The sequence below is a fragment of the Salvelinus sp. IW2-2015 genome, linkage group LG14 (assembly GCF_002910315.2).
Source record: "Salvelinus sp. IW2-2015 linkage group LG14, ASM291031v2, whole genome shotgun sequence".
Classification (NCBI taxonomy): domain Eukaryota; kingdom Metazoa; phylum Chordata; class Actinopteri; order Salmoniformes; family Salmonidae; genus Salvelinus; species Salvelinus sp. IW2-2015.
In genome coordinates, this window is record NC_036854.1 from 37,358,496 (window position 1) to 37,384,215 (window position 25,720).

Below are 25,720 nucleotides of genomic sequence, written 5' to 3' on the forward strand. Positions count from 1 at the left end.
TCTTGGGATACTATCTAGTTGCTAATATCTGGGATATATATCATGTCCTATATGCCTGTAGAGTGTCTGTTAATGTCTGGGGTAATATCAGGTCTATAATGTTCTGTAATGTCTTGGGATATTATCATGTCTGTAATGTCTGGGATATCCTATCATGTCTGTCAATGGTCTGGGATATTATCATGTATTGTATTGTCTGTAGTGTTGTAATGTCTGGGATGACTGCAATGTCTGTAATGTCTGGGGAACAATTATCATGTCTGTAATGTCTGTAATGTCTGGGATTTAATCATGTCTGTCTGTCTGTAATGTCTGGGATATTATCATGTTCTGTAATGTCTGGGACACTATCATGTTCTGTATGGTTGGGATACTATCATGTCTGTAATGTCTGGGATATTCTGTCATTGTGTCTGTAATGTCTGGGATAACTATATGTCTGTAATGTCTGGGATATTATCATGTCTGTAATGTCTGTAATGTCTGGGATATTATCATGTCTGGGTTAATGTCTGATGTCTGTATGTCTGGGATATTATCATGGTCTGAATGTCTGGGATAATTATCATGTCTGTATGTCTTAATGTCTGTGTTTATCATGTCTGTAATGTCTGGGATATTATCAATGTCTGTAATGTCTGTATATGTCTGGGATATTATTCATGTCTGTAATGTTTTGGGAATATTATCATGTCTGTAATGTCTGTAGTGTCTGTAATGTCTGGGATATTTACATGTCTGTAATGTCTGGGATATTATCATGTCTGTAATTGTCTGTTGTTCTGTAATGGGTATGGGATATTATGCAATGTCTGTAAATGGTCTGGGATACTATTTGGTATTATCATTTCTGTATGGCCTTGTAGTGTCATGTAATGTCTGGGTACTATCATGTTGTAATGTTCTGTATTTGTGGGATTTATCATTGTCTGTAATGTCTGGGTATTATCATGTATGTAATGTCTGTAATGTTTCTGTTGTCTGTAGTGTCTGTATGTCTGGGATACTAATCATGTCTGTATGTCTGGGACCTATCATGTAATGTCTGTCTGTATGTTGTAATGTCTGGGATATTATCATGTTGTAATGTCACTGTAATGTCTGTAATGTCTGGGATATTATCATTCTGTAATGTCTGTAATGTCTAGGGATATTATCATGTCTGTAATGTCTGTAATGTCTGGGATAATAGTCTGTAGTCCGTTAATTGGATATATCATGTCTGTATGTCTGTAATGTCTGGGATATTATCATGTCTGTAAGTACTGGGATATTTCATGTCTGTAATGTCTGTCGTGTCTGTCAATGTCTGTCTTCAGATGTCTGTAGTCTTGGAATATCATGTGTATATGTCTGTAATGTCTGGGATATTATCATGTTGTATGTACTGGGTAGTAACGGTCTGTATGATGAGTGTCTGGTTCTATTGGGTACTCCATGTCTGTTGTCTGTAATGTTGGGATTAATCATGTCTGTAATATCTGGGATACTTATCATATTCTGTAATGCTGTATGTCTGTAATGTCTGGGACACACTATCATGGTATTGTAATGCTCTGTTAATGTCTGGATATTATCAATGGTCATGTAATGTCTGTAATGTCTGGGATACATATTCATGTCTGTATGTCTGTTTGGATACTTCAATGTCGAATGTCGTGTATATGTCTTGTTAAGTCGTCTGTAATGTCGGGATATTATCATTGTCTGTAATGTCCTGTAGTTGAAGTATTATGTCTGTAATTGTCTTAATGTCTGGATATCTATCATGTCTGAATGTCTGTGATATTATCATGTGGTTAATCTGTCTGGGAATATTATCATGTCTCTGTCATGGTCTGGGATATTTCATGTCTGTAATGGTCTGTAATTGTCTGTAATGTCTGGGATATTCTCATTGTCTGTAATGTGCCTGTAATGTTGTAATGTCCTGGGATGCTATCATGGTCTGTAATGTCTGGGATAATTCTCATGTCTGTAAATGTCTGTATCGTCTGGGATACTAATCATGTCTGTAATGTCTGGGATATTCTCATGTCTGTTAATGTCTGTAATGGTCTGTAATGTCTGGGGAATACTATCATGGGTCTGTAATATCTGGGATATTATCATGTCTGTAATGTTGTAATGTCCTGTAATGTCTGGGTATATCATGTCTGTTAATGTTCTGTAATGTTGGGATACTCCCCTCTTGGAGTTGTGTTAGCATTATCGTGTGCTTTTGTGTCCCTGGGAATCCCCTGGCTGACCCGGAGGTCCTGGCTTCCTTGAGGGTCCCTAAACACAGACAGACAGATACGATCAATCTCCATGACAATGAATGCTTGAGCGAGCCGCACAGTAGTCTTCATTGTGAAGTAACCGGTGCCGGCACGCACATTGACTCTGTATTCTGTACAGCTTCTTGTATATTGCCCCTCGCTACTGTTTATTTTACTGCCTGCTCTTTAATTATTTGTTACTGTCTTATTTTTATTTCTTGCTTCTACATTTTTTATTTAACACTTAAGGTTACTACACCTGTTGTATTTCGGTGCGTGTGACAAAACAATTTGATAAGATTTGAAGTATATTTGGTATAATTTTACTAAAGAGATGGAGACGTTTTGAGGAGTGTTTGAGGGTTCTATCTCATACGTTTGGGACTGAAGGAAAAATAATCAATCAATCCAATTGATTTTATAAAGCCGGTTTAACTCAGGAAGCCTACAAAGTGGCATCTGGTTTAAAGTAGTGAGAAAATACGTTTGACCTTCGAAAGAATGTTGTATACACCTGAAGAAACGGATAGTTTCTGGACCAAACAACAACTGTAAGGGGCGTCTGTTGCTCTCTGAACTGTAGGATTGCTGTTGTTGAGGTTCCGTCTAGCACTGTTTAGGACCAGATTTACCTTTCGCAAATCCTATCATTACCATTGAAGTTATCTTTCAAAACTGACTAGCTAGTGCTTAGCGGGCAATATCACCCTACTTCCGATGTGCTACATTCGAGAGGCCCAGCGGGCAGTCATTCTGGAAACACATAGAGAGGTTCACTGCCTGGCCTACAGTGGTGAACGATGTCGCTCTCCCAAATGGCTCTACAAACACACAGTTTGAACCATTGACCTCTACAGTCTGTGAAGTTTAAAATGTGTTGGGAGGACCTAGCCCACCACAACCTATCCTAAACACTGACCACTGTAGTAGACTACACTCTCTCTGGCTGACAAATAAGCGTATTGGTCAAAGCTTATACAAACACTATATAAACCAGATTCTGGTTGCATCAGAGTGGGGTGTTTTAGTTTAGTATCTGTGTGAGCTAACGTTTTATGAGTATTATACCAGATGTGTCCTTTGGGACCCGTGTGGCCCGTCAACTCCAGGCGACACCCTGTGGGAAAACAACATTCCGATTGAGTAAGAACTTCTTCTTCAATGTTGTTAATATACAGGAGTACCACAGTGACAACTCATCATTGGAACGTATGTGTTAAGTATACTGTACTAGGCTGTCCAGTCGGACGGGTGACGCGGGGCCCACGGACCCTCTAGGACCCTAGAGACAGAGAAGAGAGAGGAGAGACGAGGAGAGAGAGAGAGAGGACGAGAAGAGAGACGAGAGACGAGAGAGAGAGAGAGAGAGAGAGAGAGAGAGAGAGAGGAGATGAGAGAGAGAGCGAGAGAGAGAGAGAGCGAGAGAGAGAGAGTAGAGAGAGAGAGCAGAGAGAGAGAGAAAGAGAGAGAGAGAGAGAGAGAGGAGAGAGGAGAGAGAGAGAGAGCGAGAGAGAGAGAGAGCAGAGAGAGAGCGAGAGAGAGGCGTAGAGAGAGAAGAGAGCGAAAAAGAAGAGTTTTTCAGGATCACACAAAGATGGTGATTAAAATGAAAATAGTTCACGTCAGCCATTTACCATTGTAAAAATATTCAATTTGTTTCCCTGTTCTGGGGGCTTCCCTTTTTCCTTGAGCATGCTTTCCCCCCGTGAGCTACTGGTTCCTGTCATAATTATGTGATCTGGATGCTCAAGTGAGATAGAGGAAAACGCGAAGCCTTGGTCTGACCTATTGTCCCTTTCTCCGCTTGCCTCCCTATGTTCACCCCCAGCAAAACACGCATGAACATTCTTGCGTTTGACATGTCTCAGTCTGGGCAAGGACCCAATAAGTAAGACAGAGCCCCCCCCCCCCCCATCAGAGAATTAGGGAGTGGGTTGTTCTCGGCTTTCTCTACTGTCTCTCTGGATTGCTCGAAGGAGAACAGATGTTTAAGACTAGTCATCTGTAAGAACAAATGCCGCAATTAGAAAGCCCTGCCATTACAGACATGATAATATCCCAGATATTACAGACATGATAGTATCCCAGACATTACAGATATTACAGACATGATAGTATCCCAGACATTACAGCCATCCTAGACAGTAACACAGATATTATCACATTCAATATCACAGACATCACAGACCATACATACAATAGTGCCACAGACATTACAGACAATGTCACGGTCTTCACAGACCAAATATATACATATAAACGTACATGTACAAATGTTTAAAGAAAGGGTTGATGTTGCTATTGACTCGCAGTACCCACATTAATCATTAGTTTTTATTTGTGTGTGTAATGTCTAAATAAAAATGTGTTKGATAATATTCTCACTGTAATGAGGTATTATATCAGGAGCTTATGGAAATATACTGCTCTCTGATGATTATTTACATCACATTTTGGGATTAGTTGAATTCTGCCTCTATCCTCTTCTGCTTCCCCCCTCCCCTCCTCCCTTCCTCTACCCATCCCCACTTCCTCTCCCCCTCTCTCTCCCTGGAGGTAAAGAGAGCACACACAGAGAGATTTTCTTGGAATATTTTCCTGGGTTTTCTGGGGGGGTTGAGGGAAGCGGTGAAAGCATCTCATTCATGTCTGTGGAATGCCTGCAGAGAGAGACACACCTGTAGGAGCAAGCTCCCCGAGCTGCAGCACAGCCTCAGATTACTCTCTCTGCCACACACAAACACACACACACGTTCACACTCACGTGGGCACCAAATACACACACACACACGTGCACGCATCACGCTCAAGAATGAATACAGCCCACCATTCTGTACCCTTGCATGTCAGTAGCACCTTCTACTGAGTCCCCATTCCCCCTCCATGACCCCAGCTAGCCTGTGTGTGTGTGTGGTGTGTGTGTGTGTGTGTGTGTGTGTGTGTGTGTGTGTGTGTGTGTGTGTGTGTGTGTGTGTGTGTGTGTGTGTGGGTTGTGTGTGTGTGTGTGTGTGTGTGTGTGTGTGATGTGTGTGTGTGTGTGGGTCGCTCTATGGCAACAAAAACTCTGAAACTGTCGGTCTGCATCCGTCCTGCAGGGTCTTCCTGGTCCTCAAGGTCCCATCGGACCGCCTGGTGAAAAAGTAAGTTGAAGCTCTGCTCTTCACTCCTCTGTCAACAGAATTGGCCTAAAAGGGCCGTGTTTGTGAGTGGCCCAAAAGACAAAGTGTAAAAGTGTGTGATCTGTTGGATGTAAATGTAGTGTGCTTATTTACCATAGTACTGCACTGAAGGGTTTTCAATGCACTGAATGTAAGCCCCCTTTATACAAGTGTCTACACAAAACGTTAAAGATTGCACCTAATAGCTGATCTGTGACCGATCCAAATTATTTTCAGATGTACGTTGTGTTTCTCAGAGGTGAACTGACTATGTCCTGGAGGTCGTTAAAGTGTTGTTTTGACCTTTGACCCATGCTGTGTTTTTCTCTCCTTCTCTCTCTGTTTACAGGGACCTCAGGGCAGGTCGGGGTTGGCTGGTTTACCCGGGTCAGATGGACCTCCTGTACGTGCTATTCTGTCATTCTGTTTACACCTCTCGCTCAGTCTCACACTCCTTCCCTCCTGTCAGACTATTCTCTCATCCATTGCCCTCAGACAAGCCACAAGTACCTGTGACAGTCAACACACTGTTGAGAAGCAGTGTAACTAGTCAAGATCTATATTGTGATGGTGGAATGAAATGTTGACTGCCATCGTTTGCTTTAACATAGCAGCCCACAGGTACCACTACATATCCGTATCCGAAGATATACATTCCACACACTGTAGTATATACAGTAGGATTAGCTTGCCCCAGGGCCTTTGTACATTTACATTGACATTTGAGTTAATTAGCAGATGCTCTTATCCAGAGCGACTTACACTTAGTCATTAAAGGGAGATTTATGATGACCGTGGTAATTAGTTTGCTAGCAAACTAGATTGGTTGAACGATCTCATGTGCTGTCACACAAAATGAGGAAGTAAAGTGTAGCGTGCCCCAAACATCTCTCCCTTCCACTACAACTACCATCCCTTAAGCCACAACATTGACCAATTATCCTGTCTGTTACTCTCTCCCAACTTCGTGTGATATGATATATTTTATTGACTTGAACATTAGAGAGGGCTGCTGCTTCCACATAAATACATAAACACATAGAATAAATGGAGAATAACACCACATTATACACCTGGCTCCCCCCTCACACAAAAACAAAGTTCCCAAGTTAATATCAGGCAAGTCAGAATGCATTTTTCTACGACCTGTACTAGTATTTCCCTCTCCCTCAGTGGTCTGTTAGCCTGGCTCTAGCTGATCTGCTGCAGTGTGTATCAGGGAGAGGCTGGGAAGCTGAGAGGGAGGCAGCCTAAATCCGACCAATTTACAGCCTTCTGCACTCCGACGTGTTTAATTAGTGCCAGGTGTGCAAGTAAAAGGTCTGACTGGTGTAAAGTAAACAGTCAGTCAGTCAGACAGTAAGACTGAGCCTAGACCTAATCTCTGTTAAAGCTTCCGTCACTCATCAGTTTACACAACCACCACCGCCACYACCAGACAGGCAGGCCGCTGTCATACACTAACACTGAGGCCTTCTAGAACTTTCTGATGCACTGAGCTATTCCATYGAATCAAACTAGAACTTTTTGATGTATGTGTTGCATAAAATCAAACTTTGGTGTTCATTGCTTGAGTGAGAGCTACCAACTGTTACTGTATCTAAGTCATTTGTGTTCGTTCTTCTCTTACAGGGTCATCCTGGTAAAGAGGGCCCACCTGGTGAGAAGGGAGCTTTAGTAAGTACAATTAACATTTACATTTTAGTYGCATATGATTGATTGGCTGATTGATATGTTCTTTTTTTGAATATGAAACAAAAAAAGAGTAGTTGAAACGGTTTATGCCATGTCTCGTGTTGAGAGACTAATGGATAAATTGTTCTCTCTGTCCTCCTCCAGGGCCAGTCAGGTCCCCAGGGTCCTATTGGTTATCCTGGTCCTCGTGGTGTCAAGGTACGGTGGTGGAGCTCACCAAGGTGACGTTCAGAAACTTCCTCATGGTGGTAGAGTTTGTGTTGAGAACTGTGGTCTGTTTCCTGTCTYTCTACTAGGGTGCTGACGGTGTTCGTGGACTGAAGGGTGGAAAGGGAGAGAAGGTAAAGATTCTCCTAATCATCATTTGATGCTTCATATCGCTGCCATTGTGTGTAATTCATTTTTTATCTTACCTTTATTTAACTAGGCAAGTCAGTTAAGAACAAATTCTTATTTTCAATGACAGCCTAGGAACAGTGGGTTAACTGCCTTGTTCAGGGGCAGAACGACAGATTTTTACCTTGTCAGCTCGGGGATTTGATCTTGCAACTTTGCGGTTACTAGTCCAACGCTCTAACCACTTGCCGCCCCAAAGAAGTCCATGTTGTGATAACTAGGACTTTCCATCCGTCCAATGAGTTCAACTCAAAGTTCTGTCACAATGTTCAGTCACAAAGTCCTTATGCGGTCCAAAATGTCCACACTGCCCCAATCTATATTATACTAATTCAAGACCAAGAGCATGACACAGATCTAATATTAATGTTGTTTTTACATCAGTAACACCATGGATGTCAGTGTTATTACTGAATAATTTATGTTTAAGTTTTATGTTAATTTATGTTAAAGTTAGGGTTTAATGTAATCCCAAAACCTTGAGGAAGGAAGGTATTGTTTGTTCTGAATAGAAAATGAATGCCCCCCATCCAAGAGGTGAGGGCTTGTCTGGGTGCACACACACACACACACACCACACACACACACACACACACACACACACACACACACACACACATCTCACACATACACCACAGCACACCACACACCACACAACACACACACACACACACACTGCATTATGTATTAGGATGAGAAAAGACACAGACAAGTGACAGACTGCACACAGGGTCTCAGGGAGCTACAGAGAAAAATAGACAGTGAGAGACAAAGAACACAGAGTGAAAGATGAGAGAGACTGAGAAAGGTTTTCTTATTCTCTTGTTAACTATTTCATGGCTGCCATGAATTGACACAATAAGAATTTGATCTAGGGCGAAACTTTTACATTGTGTGCAGGGAGTTAACAAGTGTACATTGTACAGCAGCCAAATATTGTCTGAAGTAGCCTACACTATACTTCAACAACATGTATTTTACAGCATCATATATTGTCCACTTAAATATTTGAGGGATAGATGTTTCTACTGTGTGTTTGCTCGTCCACCATGTTTTTGTAATGCAGTAGCTCCCTATAGGACCTGTATAATAAAAGACAACTGTTTCTCGCGCTCCAATTACCCTGACCCTGTAGTATGCTTACTTACTTTATTGTATTCTGRGTATTTCTTATTTTTATATKTTGTGTGTTTTTGTTCTACCTTGTTATCTGTTGTATTACATTGTTATTYATGACTATATTGTTGGGGTTAGAGCTATGCTTGTGCATTCGACATTAAAACTTGAAACTGAAACTTGAAACAATGCACATGCAGTAAGATTCTCCTCTTTGGCCAGCAGATGSCAGTAGTCTGCACTGCATACAGAGAGGCTGCACATGTGAAGCAGATGAGGTTCTCTATTTTATAGCCTATGGAAAGATWTAGGCCGTATCCATTTAGATTGACTATTTTCAATTAAAACAACAAGTATTTAAAAATAAATATGTYTCCACAGATACTCTACCATTGAAATAATTTGAATTGAATAATGRAGGTACAAGCTCAAGGCATACTGAAAATCCACTGATCTCTTACACGGTGAAAAACAACAGCAACATTCAGTTTCCTACAAATCAACTTAACCCAAGTAACCCTGTTCATATTTTTCTCTCTTATTTTAGGGTGAGGACGGTTTCCCTGGGTTCAAGGGAGACATGGGTCTCAAAGGTGACAGGGTGAGTTGACGACTCATATGTGTAGATACTGATTCACCCATAATTGTATGTGTATGGTACACTATACACCATAGACCACAGTGATGGTACAATACCTTACCTAGTGTGTGTTGGGTTTGTTCAGGGTGAGCTTGGTGTGCTTGGGCCCCGCGGGGAGGACGGACCTGAGGGCCCCAAGGGCCGAGCAGGGCCCAACGGAGAGTCTGGCCCCATGGGTGCTGCTGGAGAGAAGGTAACATCTTCATTCACACCTTCTCTTTGTCTTGTAAGGTCAAACTGTTGTTAACAGCATATCCATCTTTGTACTGTAAGGTGAATCTGTTGTTAGTAGCATATCCCTGAAATTTCCTGTGGAAATACTTGAATTCATTTTGAGCTAGTACAACTGTTTACCAATACATTGTGCTCATTCAGCAAGACTTTTCTGTTGTCTTCAGGGAAAACTGGGTGTTCCAGGATTACCCGGCTACCCAGGAAGACAAGGTCCAAAGGTACGTAAACAATCACCACGGTGATGCCTGTGAGGAGTTCTCTGTGTGGGGACAACTGAAATGAACAACATCCACCAATATCCAGCACATGACCCACCACACGGCTAGGAAGGAGTAACCTGATGTTAAACAGACAAGGTTGTTCACTAAACAACATCCAGGGACATTTTACCAGAGTTGGCTCATTGACAGATCTGTCTTTCAATAGGTAATAATGATCCAAGATGGCGGTACTGTAGATACTGCTTTCACACAGCATTCATATTAGAAACAGATACTAAGAAGCCATGTTGTGTCCTCAGAGACCTAGATGATGGGCAATGTCCCTTACAGTTATGTACAACTCAAACACAGGTAGATAGATTTTGCCACCAGCATCATAACATATCCCCTAACAGGGAATACATGTCCTTCTTCTAATTCCTTACCCATCACATCCAGCAATCTGCTGTTCAGTAATCCACTGTAATATGGATTAAAATATTACTAACATTATGCTGGAAGATTATGTGGCATTCTGTGAGATGATATCTAATAGACTGTAGGGCTAATTTATGCCTGAGAGCTGCCAAAAGTAGTATTTTTATAAAGTGAACCGTTGAAGCGATGCCATGGGCGTCTGAAAAAACGGCCACTGAGTTTAGAGATATGGCAGTTATATAGTGAGAGGTTGGTAGTCCATCAAACTCTGAATGTTTGGCCCCATCTATTTCCATTGCATTATGTTGAGCTTCAGATTGCATCATGACTTTGTGAAATGGGGCCTAGAAAACAGTATAGCTACAGCTTTGAAATGGGAGAGTAAACCATTATGTTGATGTCATGTTTGAATACTTTTACGAATACCAGGACTGAAGTACAAGGGTAAGATGATTTTGAATCCCACATACTCAACAAAACACCATGATTAGAAACCAGACTGCCTTCATATTAAGTGATTGTCTGTTTTGTAACTTGTTGTCTACCCAAGTCAATGGTTTTCGTTTATTGTTGTTTGGTGTCTGTTCCATGTTCCCCCTCCTCTGATCTGTTAAATTAGATGTTTTCACAAAGGATCTTTACAAACCCATCATGATTTTTGAAGTCTTCGCAGACAAAGGAAGTGTGTGTGTGTGTGTGTGTGTGRGTGCATGCGTGTGTCTTGTCACATTGTCGTATAATATTTCCTGTTCTCCATGCGCGGCGTGTTTCTAGCGTATTATTCTGATAGTGATGAGCTTGTGATTGTTCAGCTGAGGAGTATTCTCTCCTCTGTGTCGTCTGTTTTCCCACGGCACAGTGCTGGGTACAGAGTCCATGTCTGATGCAGCTCTCTGTCTCTCACGTAATAATAGAGGTTGACAGTCAACAACAACAAGTGAAAGCAAAACCTTCTGAAACCATTACTTATTAACATGGATATCCTGATTTCTCTCCTTCCTGCCTTGTTGATCCGCAGGGTTCCAGCGGCTTCCCGGGCTTCCCAGGGGCCAACGGAGAGAAAGGAGCCAGGGTAAGATAAATAGTCCCGTCCCTGTTTCTGTATGGAACTCACACACACTGCATCATAACACTACACAAAGGACATTGATTCCCATTACAAAAGCATTTGTGTGATGAGTTTGCATAAAATACAACCTCCAAGAATCAATGTGGAAGAGAACAAAAAGATGCTGAAACTATTGTTTGTTCTCAGTGACTCCCATTCCCCTCGCAGCCTTGAATAGAACATCATGTTCACCTAGAGTTTTTTACACAGACCTGGAGAGTAACTTTGAAAACAACTTACTGAGGAAGTTTAGGATGGATTGACCTTGAGTTGGTTTCTGTTTAAATAAATGTCTTCTTCTCTGTTCTTCAAAAGGGCGTGGCGGGCAAACCCGGTCCAAGGGGGCAAAGAGGTCCAACGGTATGTTCTCCTCCATTTTACCACATAGCACTGAGAATGAATTAAATATTTATTTAGTTAATGAATGAATACATTTGTATTTGTGTGTCTTAATTCTTGTCACATGTATGAGACTGCGGTACTGTACTGGACTGGGCTGTATAGTCTTACCTGATCTTGGATCAGTCTGTGTTCTGAGCTGTGTGTCTGTCATCTCCGGTCTCCCAGGGTCCACGAGGGGGTCGGGGTGCTAGAGGTCCTACAGGCAAGCCAGGCCCTAAGGTAACTACCCTCTCCATCTTTTCTTATTCCATTTTTTATTTCACCTTTATTTTAGCAGGGAGTCCCATTGAGACCAATGTCCCTTTTCCTGCAAATACACACATTACAAATACCACATAATATAAATATGTAAGATTACAAAACAACACACTCAAGAAAAACAATCACATTCCTCAGCAAAGAGGTCTCAAAGACAAGTCCCACTTGACAACTCATAGAAAGACCTTACACCATAGGGGTAATGACATTGGTAATCCACATGTAGCTGTGTAACTGCTAATACCTCTATGCATGATGTGTGATCACTGTGTTGTCTGGTAGCAGTAGAACATCTGATGCTGATTTTCTGTCTGTTGTGTTTTGCAGGGCACGGCGGGCAATGATGGTCCACCTGGCCCGCCTGGCGAGAGAGTAAGTCCCATCAGCCACTGCTTCCGACGGGGAGGGGTTATGGGCCGGGGTATGGGGCTGACCCATGGACAATGAAATGGGAAATGGCTTGGAGTAAGAAGCAGTTAAGCAGTTAATGATGACTGCCTGTCTGACATAGTGGTGGGGTTGGAGTAAAGAGTGGGAGGCCTGACCTGGACTGGTGGTGATAACCACAGGAAGAAAGGAAGCATTTATTGATTAATGATCGCTAGGTGGTCACTGTTGGAGGCAAGGGCCAATCTGGGTACTCTTTTTTTCGTGGTTTTGCTGTAGTTGTTCCATATCTCTATCCCTCTCTCTCTCTATTTATCTACATATCTGTCCTTCCTCTCAGTCACTGCACGGCAGCCACACAACCACACCCAACCAGCCACACCCAACCACACCAAAGCACACCAAGCCATGCCCACTCAGCCACATCAGGCAGCTGTATCGTCTCTGAGGCTAACAGAACTTATGGTTGTCCGGGCAGATGTTCTGCCCCACTACAATGGGAGTGTCTCATTGCTGAGACTCAAAGACTGTCTTCACTCTTCCATTGTCTGATTACCGTTCTGTTTATTCCAGGGACCTCAAGGACCCCAGGGCCCCGTCGGGTTCTCAGGACCAAAGGGCCCCCCTGTAAGTATCCTCTCACCAGCACCATAGTCATATTTCTGAGGTGACTCTCTCCTGCAGTCAACTGACCAAGTGACCTCACACATGGATTGTTATTTCTAGTTTTTAGAATTTCATAATTGATAAACATTATTATTTTTTAAATMTAGAAAATCTAGTGTTTGTACAGTATGCCAAACAGGTTTGTTATATTTCKGTCTTCTGTTGTATATAAAGTGTAATARTGGYATGCACYCTCAKRATTTAATATATTTCAACTCTGACATGGTACAGGTGTCTTCTTTCTTTAAGCCCATAACCATGTGTGTGAGGTGTATACTTTTGCTTCAAAGTAGATTTGTTTAAGACTACCAAGAATCACTCTGTGTGACCCTGATTTAGCCCACTGRGGTAATTAAAGGAAAGCAATTTGGAATGCAATAGTGTGGGCTATGTATTTGGCTGTATCACTGATTGGGTGTAGTAATCATTACTGTTATTGAAGCAGAACCCTGTTTTTCAACATCCTATAGCCAGAAGACAAGTGTTCATTTCCTCCTATTGATTAGAGTTTGATTTAACCTTTGCCGATAGTTCTGTTTCCTCTTTGCAGGCCATTATTTTGTAGGAAGGCTAGTGTCTTCTTATAGTTTAAAAAGACTTCCACTCTGATATATGTCCATGTATTTGTCATTGAACAATAAAACAGATTACTTTTGGTCAATCTACCACAATTACTATGAGAATCTACCGTTAGATGTGCGCAAGGTTTCCCCCTCGTTRGTGTAGTTGTCATTGATAGAGTCTACTTTCTCTGTGTCATTCCTAGGGACCACCTGGAAAGGATGGGCTGCCCGGCCACCCTGGTCAGCGAGGAGAGACGGTGAGTGTTCCTGACCGCSCCCCTCGTTAGAGCTGTCACACACCTGGGCACACCGGGCCAGTCGGCTTGGACAGACAATTCCTGCCAGGTGTGGAAACATAAGACTGCCCCTGCTCTCTCGGGGTGGGAAACACTCCGAATAGTCTAATTTTTCACACCTGGACAGATTTGTCTCCTCAAGTCTGCATGCTTTTATAGCACCAAGAAGCCCGAGTGTTGGACAGCTCACTCTTGTCTTAGACACACAGACAGGCCTTCTTCTCTGATTTACCTGATATATTTAGTGAGAGAGAGAGTGACTTGAACTGAATCTCCCTGGTCTGGTTCTCTCTCTCTCCCTGTCTCTCTCTCTCTCTCTTTCTCTTTCTCTCTCTCCCTGTCTCTCTCTCTTTCTGTCTCTCTGTGTCTCTCTGTCTCTCTCTGTCTCTCTGTGTCTCTGTCTGTCTCTCTGTGTCTCTCTGTGTCTCTCTGTCTCTCTCTGTCGCTCTGTCTCTCTCTCTCTCTGTGTCTCCCTCTGTGTGTCTCTCTCTCTCTCTGTATCTGTCTCTCTCTCTTTCTCTCTGTCTCTCTCTGTCTCTCTCTTTCTCTCTCTCTCTCTCCCTCTCTTTGTCTCTCTGTCTCTCTCTCTCTTTCTTTGTCGCTGTCTCTCTGTCTCTCTCTTTCTCTCTGTACCTTTCTCTGTCTCTCTCTGGGCCAGAGCCTTCAGTAGGATGTCTTTATGTAATGTTGAAGAGAGAGACAGACATACTGTATCTGATGGAGCGAAACACATCCTGAGCTCAGAGACTAGACTACCCCTGAGTCCCTGACACACACTCAGACACAAGGCTGTCTAAATGCAGCCAGAGGGTCTAGTCTGTCTATCTTCCCAGGTCGTTGGGGGAAATGGTAAATACCGCCAGACAGCCAGTCTATCTGATCACTCATCTGTGTTGCAGGCCTTAAATGGACTAAGTTACAGTTGAATAGACTGAATCTGTATTTTAGCAAACATMAGATAATATCAGCATGGAACACAGGAAGGAATTACCCTAGCATGATAAACCCAGCAGGAATAATGCACTAAGCCTCATCTCTCTGCATATCCTACCAGTTTTAGTGAGTTTATTCAGCAAGATCTGCATTCATCCCTCCTCAATCCGATTATCCTCACAGGGCACTAAAAGATGCTAAAAGCTCCACGGAGCAGGGAGCATCCCCGATCGTTCAAGTTTTCTTCTCCATTTGTTCCCCTTCTAAGTGACACATTAGCTGGGGGACTGCCCCCCCCCCCCCCTCTGGCTCCTCTTGAAATGACATCGATAAGTATCTTCATTAAGATGTTTACACCACTGGATTTATTACCTGGTAAACAGGCTGAGGGAGCGGCCAATAGCAGAATTGATCATAGTAATAAAATGTTCTAGGCCCTAGGCAGTGGGCACGGATCCATCCACACAGCATAGCAGAGTCTGACGAAGCGTTCAGTGCATATAAAGATCTCTTATTCAGGCCAGGTTGTAAAAAAGCTGTCTGAATCTTTTCCAAACAATACCCAATCATGAATCACTCTGCCACAAGATAATGAGTCCATGAGAAGTCATCAAACATTTGACTTATGAATGAGCTACAGCTGAAAAGGTTTTGCACAAAAAATATCCTAACAATAGAATACCACTGGCTAGACTACAGCACGTMTCTATTCCCAGAACAAGTGTAGCTCCTCCAATATACATTAAAAGTGACATGACTGGCGTCAGCTATCTGTGATTCTTTGTTGCATTTTTGTGTGGCGTAATCAATGTATCTCCCTCGAGTCCCTTCCTCCCTTTTATGTTTGATGTSTGTAGGTTGTTTCATGTAGCTCATTGAATCTGCTTTTACAGTGTCCACTCAGTCAGTCTGTGATGTCTGGAGTTGGCATCATAGGCATGAATGCAACAACAGATGCATTCATGTAGAACTTGCTTCATTCGAGGGAAATCGATGAAGTTTTTCACACCGTCTTTCATCTGATCGGAATGAAAAAGACAGCTGATGGATTTCACACCTGACTCCATTACTGTGCTTGATGTCTGACCGATTAGCATCAAGTCCACGTTATTGAGATCATAGTTTAAGATCTATCTCCTTTTTGGAGACTCAGATGAAATCCTTACTGTGACAGGAGTTGGTGATCTCATTGGTATTGTCCTGTATCTTGAGAATAATACTTTCTTAGCCGGTTTCCTAGACACAGATTTAGCCTAGTTCTGGACTAATAAACATGCTCGATGGAGAATCTCTATTGAAATAGCTTTTTATTCCAGGATTAGGTTTATTATGTGTAACTGCTTCCTGGTGTCTGTGTTTAGTCTGCTTTCTTCTCTTCTGCCACCTAACCTTGTTATTGCAGCAATGATCCCTGGGTGAAAGGTCATCACCTTTGACCTTTGACCTTGTGGTCATGTGATACTTTATCTTGCCACTTGGTGGTGAGGTGGTAAGTCAGTGGAATACATCTCTATGATAAATATATACTACTAAATGTAGCATTTATTTACATGGCCATCTAAAGTTACATCCTAAACATGAGAACATGGAAATAAACAAATACAAAACAATAAACAAATGGGGCACAACATAAACTATATCATTGTATATTTCCATAATTCATGTGTTTTCATGTACCATGCACACAGTAATGAACCAGTCGAATGCAACCATAGAGTGCCTCTACTTTAGGATCCATTACAAAGAGACATGGTGCATTCAAGACAACTGGGAATGAGCTCCGACTGGGACAAATCTTACATGGTCATCCAACTCGAATTTACGCGTRGGAAACTCAGGCATCATCCTAGAGCTCCGACTTCTCCGACCTGATGATCACTGACGTCACGATTTTTCCCAGTCGGAGCTTGTTTTTCCCTGAGTTCCCAGTTGTCTTGAACACACCATCATCATCCACTAACACTCGTCAACATAATACATTCAGTGGTTGCCTTGCGAATTGGGATACTGACAACACTGACTCCACTATGTCCATCGACTCAAATCATAATTTGTGGAAGGATGACATCAATAGCAAGATTGGAGGACGTGAATACATTGATTGAGATCCAGTTGGTTTGGAAGACTTTTCAATGTGWTTGATATGTTGTTCGTGTCCACAGGGATTCCAAGGAAAGACAGGTCCACCCGGCCCAGGAGGAGTTGTTGGTCCTCAGGTAAGGAACTATCATGGAACTAAATGTACGAAGAACATCCTTAGACATTAAACATCTCATCTCATCCACTACCAAATGTGATACAGTATCTTAGTAGTCTGTGACATAATTGAATTATCCAAGGATCTGTTATGGTAGAGTTTGTCTCATGCCTCTACCCATAAGCCCACAACATATTTGTTTTCTTCAATTCCTAACAGGGTCCCACAGGAGAGACCGGTCCAATCGGTGACAGAGGTCACCCTGGATCCCCAGGACCACCCGGAGAGCAGGGTCTTCCTGGCTCTGCTGGCAAAGAGGGAGCCAAGGTAAACGTCACTAAAGACCCACCTCACTGGAGTAAACTCATAACTCAACAGCCCAACAGTTGTTAACTCTAGTGCTCTGACCAGCACCTATTTAACATGTTTTCCTGGACCCAGATTATAACTAGTCCTGGACTAAAACATGCTCAACGAAGAATCTCCACTGAACACATTTTTTTGGTCCAGGATGTATATGGGAAAGTACTGTTTTGTCAGGCACCTGGTGAAGTCAGCAGAGGGTTGTGGAGGGGTTGAATTCCCATGCATCCCAATGGGCAATACAGTGTCCACTAAGGATCTAAACAGGAGTCATATTGGGGGAGGGATGGGCTTATTCAAAACAGAGCCTTAACTCCCAGGGTACATCCCAAATGGCACACTTTTCCCTATGTACTGTGTACTACTTTTGATCAGGGCTTCGGAAAAGAGTAGTGCACTAGAAAGGGAATAGGATACCATTTGGAATGTACCCCCAGATAGTCCCAAGGCCACCCAGCCAGCCCCTCTGTCTCCTTCTTTCATTTAACCTCCTCCCCCGAAGGAGACAGTTTAATCAACTCCATCGGCTAACTCCAACCCTCCTGCCACTCAGGCTCTATAGCTTCCCAGCACCACCAGGTCCGACGCATCAGTAATACTGCTGGGACACTCCAGAAGGAGGGAGGGCTTGGGAGGGAGAGGGCTTGGCAGAGGAGGTTAAATCCTCTTAAACCTTAGTGAGCCACCTCTCTCTCTCTCTCTCTCTCTCTCTCTCTATCTCTATCTCTCTCTCCCCCAGCTAGCAGATAAACCAACTTCAGCCCAACAATACAAAAACAGTCCAAAAAACGAGACCACTGCCCATCATGCTACTACCCATTTATGCTGTCTCATTGTAATGGCTCTGATTGGTCTGTCATGGGGATAGCAGAGGGGACTTATAATTGTAACCCGTGGACACAGCCCAGCAGCCTGATATGACTGCTGCTGTTGTTGGCTGCGTTTGTTGTTGTTTATGTTTACTGTCCCTCAGCTTGTTGTCCTCTAGGGCTGCGTTATTATAGCTCTCGGCTAATTGTTTTCAATCAGTTTTGCATTTGAAGGGATGCAGAATGGGGCAACCATTATTCAGGAGACCTGAGCTTTTTGATGTTCATAGCGTAGTTCATTATCAGAATAAGATGAAGGTTCTGTGATAACTAATGCATCAGCTCAAATACCGACTTAGAACAACGTTTGAAGTACGGTAATGACGGCATCCAGAAAAGTCCTTCTGTCATCCTGATGTCAAAGGGAAATGTCAGAATACAACGTTTAGTTTGAGTCTGACTCTTCTTTCACCGGATAACATTAGCTATAGCATGGGAGTGAAATGAACAGGGTAGAAATGAGATTAAAAAGAGGGAAATTGAGGGTAGCATATAACACGGTGCAACTGGATCCTTCTCACTCTGTCCTCTGCTGTGTSTCTGTAGGGAGACCCCGGTCCCCAAGGAGCCTCAGGTAAAGACGGTCCCGCTGGTCTACGAGGATTCCCAGGAGAGAGAGGTCTTCCCGGCACGTCGGTAAGAAACACATCAGCTGCAACACGACTCCGTCCGTTACAGGTTCCCTCTATATTCACTGACAGAGAATGACGGACCACCCCCTCTCCACCCACCACCCCTGACAAATGAACCAGCGCCTATACACTAGAGGGGGATGTCACCAAGCCACCACGGCAGGGAAACTCAAAGAGACGTGTTACAAATGAACAGATCTACATCCCCCTGAATATGCCTCACACCAACCGAGCACTCAGTTTTAACCTCTGCTAAAGTAGCAGAGGAGATGTAGTTTACTTGAGCTCTGGGTCACTTTACAAAACCCCTGATTCAACCCAAAGACGCCGGTTACATCCCAAATGGCACCCTTTTCCCTATAGGCCCTAGTTAAAAGTAGTGCACTAAATGTGGAATGAGGTATCATTTAGGATGCACCCAGCTACTGGGAGCGTTTTCTTCTGCAACCACATTTGGGGGGAAAGTTATTTGTTTTGTTGTATGCATTATTTACTAAATGAATTATTAAAGGAGGAGCGTTAGCGATTAGGCTGGGGGAATGAAAGGCGGTATAGGGCCATTGTTCCAGACTAAGTCAAGGTCAGTCTCAGCAGGCAAGCAGCTACCCCTGATTGTTTTCTAGTGGTGTAATTTACTCTCTCACTGCAACACCCCAAGACTCATTACTAATACCACCATGTGTGCTGCAGGGCTGTTAGGGAGCCAGTCACACATACACACACACACACACTGGAGTGTACACACACATACACACACACACACACTGGAGTGTACACACACATACACGCACACACAGATGTTTATTTCAGCAGTTATGTTTTACTGCGCTTTTGATGGGAAAGTGCCTGAGGGGGAAATATGGCTTAATAAATACCTACCTTTTCTCCCATTCAGATCAATGGTGACTGACTCAATGGTGACTGACTCCCCAAGGTGTCACTTCACAGTATCCCTCCAATCTCTGTCTTGGACAGGAGCAATACCATTCAATACTGACAGACTGACAGACTGACTGGCAGACTGACAGACTGACTGACTTATGGGGACCTCAAACCCTGTCTTTCAGGCTGTGTGCTTCTTTTGACACATCTCTCTAACCATCCATCTCTCTTCTTCACCTTCCTTCCAGGGTCCAGCTGGTTTGAAGGGAGGAGAAGGACCTCAGGGACCCTCTGGCCCCGTGGTAAGTATCTCCCTGTCACCTACTATCACCTACCTGCCTGTCTGTTGTTAATGTGAAGGGGATGTTGTTCAAGTTTCAGGGGGTCTTCAGATAACAGGGTTATTGGGGGGATATTCCCCCTACCACTGTCAGTGATAGAACTGCAACACAGTGCGTTAGCTTAGCTGTTCTTATCATATTGTTTTGGTTATATCGGAGGCAGATATTAGTCTAGGATCAATATTCAGCTTGTCACACAACAGGATGCATTGCAGATCCTTGATCCTATCTAGGCTTTTCTATAATGCAGCYTTCTATATGATCCTGCAATAATGACTCCCAACAGTAGATGGCAGTTTGATTCCTTTGAAGAACAGACAACAGGATCCCACACATTTCCAATGATAACTTTTAGATTCCGGTTTTGTAATTGCTTTCTCTTGACATCTTGACATAGGTGCTTGGTTGGTTTAAGGTGACAGACTCAAAGTTGGAGTGTCTTCAAAACTTTTTAGGACTAAAATGTCAATATTCAGATGTCTCTCTCTAGAGCACCTGATGAGTATTGTCCAAGTGTAATTGCTATTTAAATGGCTTGACAGCGGGCTGAACGTTTAGACAGGACATGTGAGGTGTCTGAATTTGGCATTGTGAGAAAAATATGATTTGCATACTAATATGAACTTAATTCAAAATAACATATTGCTATATTGCAATGATTCCAATGCATAGCCTTCTTCTGGAAGCAAGTGTTTGTGTGACTTTGCAATCTCTTAGCTCCACACACCACACACCAGCTAGAAATTCATCATGTGAGTGGTCATGCGGGAAGTAGAATTGAGATTGTGGTTGTTTGCTGCCAGCCCGTCTGCAATCCAATCCAATCCGCTCTACTCTGCTCCCGGCCTGTGAGGTGAATGGGAGCGTGTTGRGGGTAGCCTACCGTGTCCATTCTATACTGACTCATCACGTTGTCTGACCGCACAGACATTCCCACCACATGCCATGTGTCACGATTCAGAGGAGACCTCACAACCTGCCACTGCCAGACACACATGGGGTGTGTCCTAACACTCTACAACATCTCCCGGCCTGCCATGGACTGCCACTGCTGAGCTAGACAGCCAGTCAGATAGGATGTGTCCCAATTATCTGAAATACCTCCATCTCCGTGCCAACCTGCCACTGCCGCCACTGAGCTACACACAGCCAGTCAGACAGGATGTGTCCCAACACTCTACAACACATCCCTCACCTTCCCAACCTGCCACCGTAGTGCCACCGCTGAGCTACACAGGATGTGTCCCAACTCTCTACAGCAGTCTACAACTCTCTCCTTGTTTCCTTCCCTTCATAACCTGATTTGAGAGGACATTGAAGGTATCAACAATCTAATAGATGCACAGGCTATCCATACTTCTCCCCTTTTAATAATAAACTAAGGAATGGAGACAAGAAATACAAGGTATTTAAGGGTATAGGGACACACCCCAAGTCATTAGTGTTGTTGGGACACAACCCTATCCATTAACACTAGCTGAGCTCCAGACGACACCAACAGCCTACCTCCCTGTAGAAACATTAGGTTTCTATGTGCCAGGCAGAGGCAGCATGTGAAGAGAAGAGCCCTGAAGACCTCTGGAGTCAGTCCCGCACTCAGTAGTCAGATCACTCCTCTGGGCTAGATTAAGACTGCCTGCAAGCCTGCTCCCTTCCTCCCTCCCTCCCTTCCTTTCTCATCTCTGATAATGTCTCCTGTCTGAGCCCTGCTGCTCTGTTCTGCTCCGAGAGGAGAGGCTAGCTAATGGTAATGGTTCCAAAACAAGAAGAGCAATGGCTGTAAGTGGCTAATAGCGAACACCCCTCCTGAAATAACCTGGGTTATGTTGTTGTTTTTGCTTTCGAGGAGTATCTCTTGTATTTTATACTAAATGGATAATAGAGTACTTGTGAGAAAAAAACATTKTATTTTCCAAGTAGAACCCATTAACGTTGGACCAGTGTAGTTCTTAGACACATATTCCTAATGGAGAATCCTGTGATTCATTATTGCTTTGTAATGTAGATGGAATGATTTAATGAATCATATTATGTATGATTTCACCCCCACATGAACTCTGAACTCTGAATGAGCATCTTCCCTCGATCTCTCTCTTTAAAGTGTGTTCAACCCCATGCTCTCGCAGGGCTCCCCTGGTGAGAGAGGTGCTGCTGGACCTGCTGGCCCTATCGGTTTATCTGGTAGAACTGGTCCTCAGGGGCCCCCAGGACCTGCTGGAGAGAAGGGAGGGCCTGGTGAGAAAGGTCCCCAAGGACCAGCTGGTCGGGACGGAGTCCAAGGTCCAGTGGGTCTGCCTGGCCCCGCCGGACCTCAGGGTCCACCCGGAGAGGACGGTGACAAGGTTAGTACCCTACCCTCCCCGTCTGGTTTGGCCCAGTCCAGTCCAGACCAGACCCAGGACCTCTCCAAGGACCGCTCTCTCTCGCTCTCTCTCTACTTTTTCTATCAACTCTCTCTCTCTCTCTTTCTCTCTACTTTTTCTATCGACTCTCTCTCTCTCTCGCCCTCACTATTTACCCTAAATCTGGGCCAAATGTTTTGAGTAAAACAGATCGCTTATCAATCTTCATCAGCGGTTTCACATGAATCATACACGGACCATCTGCACTGTAAATACATCTCTACTCTCTGTCTTTTTCTCTCTCTCTCTCGCTCTGTACTCTTTTTCTGTCTCTCTACTTTCTCTCTCTTTATCTGTTTCTCTACTCTCTCTCTCTCTCCTTCTCTCTCTCTCTTCTTTCTTTCTCTCTCTTCTTTCTTTCTTTCTCTCTCTCTCTCTCTCTGGCTGCATATCCATCATCATAACCAATCATCAAACTAAATGTAATTAGAAGAGATATAAAAGGGAAGAACTGTCTCTGTTTTATCTGCAGCTATAATTTCTTCCCAGAAGGTTACGATCCAGCCCATCTATTGAGCTGCCAAACATATGTCACAGTAGAGCTTTAAATGGACTTGTCCACTAATCTCCAACACCATCTATCATTTGTATTTAAAATCGCATGTATCCTTCCCACACACAAATTGAATCCAAATTTCGACTGATTTCTGCATCTTTGCTCTAGTGATTTTGACTGTAGGTAATTAACTCATTTGCCAATGCTCTGACAGTTTGTTTTGTAAGTGTTTAGATTTTCTGTACAAGGTTGGCATTTCAAAGTAGATGTTATTGTAGAAATGTCAGATACAAGGGACGTGTGTCCTCCTGTGTGATGCGTGTGTCCTATGTGTGTGTATCCTGTGTGTGATGTGTGTCCTGTGTGTCCCAGGGAGAGGTTGGAGAGCCAGGTCAGAAGGGAAGCAAAGCAGACAAGGGTGAACAGGGTCCTCCTGGGCCAGCTGGTCTCCAGGGTCCCATCGGTAACCCAGGACCTGCAGTGAGTATCTCTGTCTCTGTCCAGCCTTGGACCCAGCTTGGGGAGACACTCAGCTACAGTATATATGCTATCTTCATTCAAATTCCTTTGCAGTCGGTTTAGCTGTGCTGTTAGCTACATACATCCAGTGTATTGCTGTACTGTGCTGTTAGCTACATGCTGTACATCCAGTGTATTGCTTTGCTCCGTCGGTGTGTTTACATGGTTACTGTGTCCTCAGGGAGGTGATGGAGAGCCCGGTCCCAGGGGTCAGCAGGGGATGTTCGGACAGAAGGGAGACGAAGGATCCAGAGGTTTCCCCGGGCCCCCTGGTCCCATTGGTCTGCCATGGTGGGTGGGGAACCCCAACACACCCTGAAACACTAGCATCACCTGTACTCCAGGGACAAACGTTCACGCACAAACACATATTGTATAGGCTTTGCACAAAGTAACCCCCTGAAACACACACACACCTTCAATCACACACACACACACACACACACACACACACACACACACACAACACACACACACACACACACACACACACACACACACACACACACAACACAACACACACACACACACACACACACACAACACACACACACACACACACACACACACACACACATACTTAACCATGGATCCCACTGGTATTGATGCAAACTATTTGATGCATCCATTCTCTTCTGTGAGTCTTAGGGTGCATTCATAAATTCAGTCTGGAGTGTCAGAGTGCACTCTGGGTTGTTCGTAAATTCAGAGCATTGTCAGATTGTCTGTTCGTAAATTCAGAGCGTTTTGCCCTCAGAGCATTCAGAGCGCACAATGGACACTCTGGCTAATGAGTAGGGTTGATCCGAGTGCTCTGACCTCACAAAGCATTTCAATACAAAAGGATTTCTATTTGGTCTTGAATGGTGGTATTTTAATATAGGTGGATTAAAGGGCCAGTTGCCAAAAATGGGACTCTGGGTCAGCACAGATGTCAGAAGACAATGCACTGTCTTCTGACTGACAGTCTGTTTTGTAATGAAATGCCAGAGGTAAATGATCAGTTTTGTATAGTTTGGTTTAGTTTCCCCACACTAGATGTTTCAGTAACTAAAGAGCATAGAGATGATTCCTTTGTTTTATATTATGTAAAATGTGAAAAAATATATACTAAGCTGGTTTGTGTTAAATATAAAGGTAATGTGGTTGATGTGTATAGTAAAGCAGTGATATGGTCAGGTGTTCTCCTGAGTTTCTATCTACCTCAATCAAAGTAAGGGAATCATCAACGTAAGGGAATCATCAACGTAAGGGAATCATCAACGTAAGGGAATCATCATCGTAAGGGAATCATCAACGTAAGGGAATCATCATCGTAAGGGAATCATCAACGTAAGGGCATCATCAACGTAAGGAAATCATCAACGTAAGGGAATCATCAACGTAAGGGAATCATCAACGTAAGGGAATCATCATCGTAAGGGAATCATCAACGTAAGGGAATCATCAACGTAAGGGAGTCCGTGGTACAGTACAGTGACTGTCTTTATGAGCAAAATGAATTAGCTGTTCATTAAACCCAGGTCATTGTCTTGATGGAATTATACAGACTATACCCGCTAGTCTCAAGTTTCAATCTTCCTGGCTATTCAATTCAATTAACTTTTAATTGAGCGTAATTCACTTCCATGGCTATTTCATTAATTGCGTGGACTGACCTCTTCCAATAGGCAGTAGGCCATTGAACACACTCTCCTCTTTCCACTCTGTGGTGCATAATCAGTGTTCCTGTTAACGATCTCTGACTCAGGAGACCACCGTTCTGATGAGATTTCCACTCCAGGGGGACAAATCAGCATGCAGAGACACACACACTCACGGACGTGCACATGCACGGACACACACACACGGACACGCGCATGGACACATTTACACACACAGACACACACACAGTCTCAGCCTCGGCTTCCTCCCTAGGGCGTAGGTATTTGAGGAAGATAGGTTGTTGTAACGGAGAGTAAATAGCAGATAAAATGAGATCTTTGTCTTCGCTCCTCATGGTGACGACAGAGACACACTGCCTTTGAATAGTGGAGGAGACTGAATCGGGAATGACCAAAGCAATTAAAGTTGAAATGTCAGGGATCAAACGTACATATGACGCTTCAACCACATAGTCCACTTAACATGCAAGGAAATGAACGATGGGGTCCATGTCTGGGTTTTTGGTTAGGAACAAATTACCTCTATTTTGCCATAGAGAAATACTTGACATTCAGTGTTGTTTAATCTTGTCGCCTTATTTTGTTTCCCATAAACTCACTATTG

The 25,720-nt window shown here is 43.5% G+C and overlaps 1 protein-coding gene across 1 annotated transcript in view; it reads left to right on the top strand.

Moving 5' to 3' along the window:
• The window catches only part of col11a1a (collagen, type XI, alpha 1a), a 95,818-nt gene that overhangs the window by 52,796 nt on the left and 17,302 nt on the right, over positions 1 to 25,720 (top strand). The window contains 21 exon segments of the mRNA XM_070446811.1: positions 5,357 to 5,401; positions 5,769 to 5,822; positions 7,052 to 7,096; positions 7,259 to 7,312; positions 7,411 to 7,455; positions 9,174 to 9,227; positions 9,352 to 9,459; positions 9,665 to 9,718; positions 11,157 to 11,210; positions 11,562 to 11,606; positions 11,814 to 11,867; positions 12,234 to 12,278; positions 12,867 to 12,920; positions 13,726 to 13,779; positions 16,914 to 16,967; positions 17,168 to 17,275; positions 18,727 to 18,816; positions 19,943 to 19,996; positions 22,162 to 22,377; positions 23,306 to 23,413; positions 23,634 to 23,738. Coding sequence (XP_070302912.1) covers positions 5,357 to 5,401; positions 5,769 to 5,822; positions 7,052 to 7,096; positions 7,259 to 7,312; positions 7,411 to 7,455; positions 9,174 to 9,227; positions 9,352 to 9,459; positions 9,665 to 9,718; positions 11,157 to 11,210; positions 11,562 to 11,606; positions 11,814 to 11,867; positions 12,234 to 12,278; positions 12,867 to 12,920; positions 13,726 to 13,779; positions 16,914 to 16,967; positions 17,168 to 17,275; positions 18,727 to 18,816; positions 19,943 to 19,996; positions 22,162 to 22,377; positions 23,306 to 23,413; positions 23,634 to 23,738 — 1,500 coding nt within the window.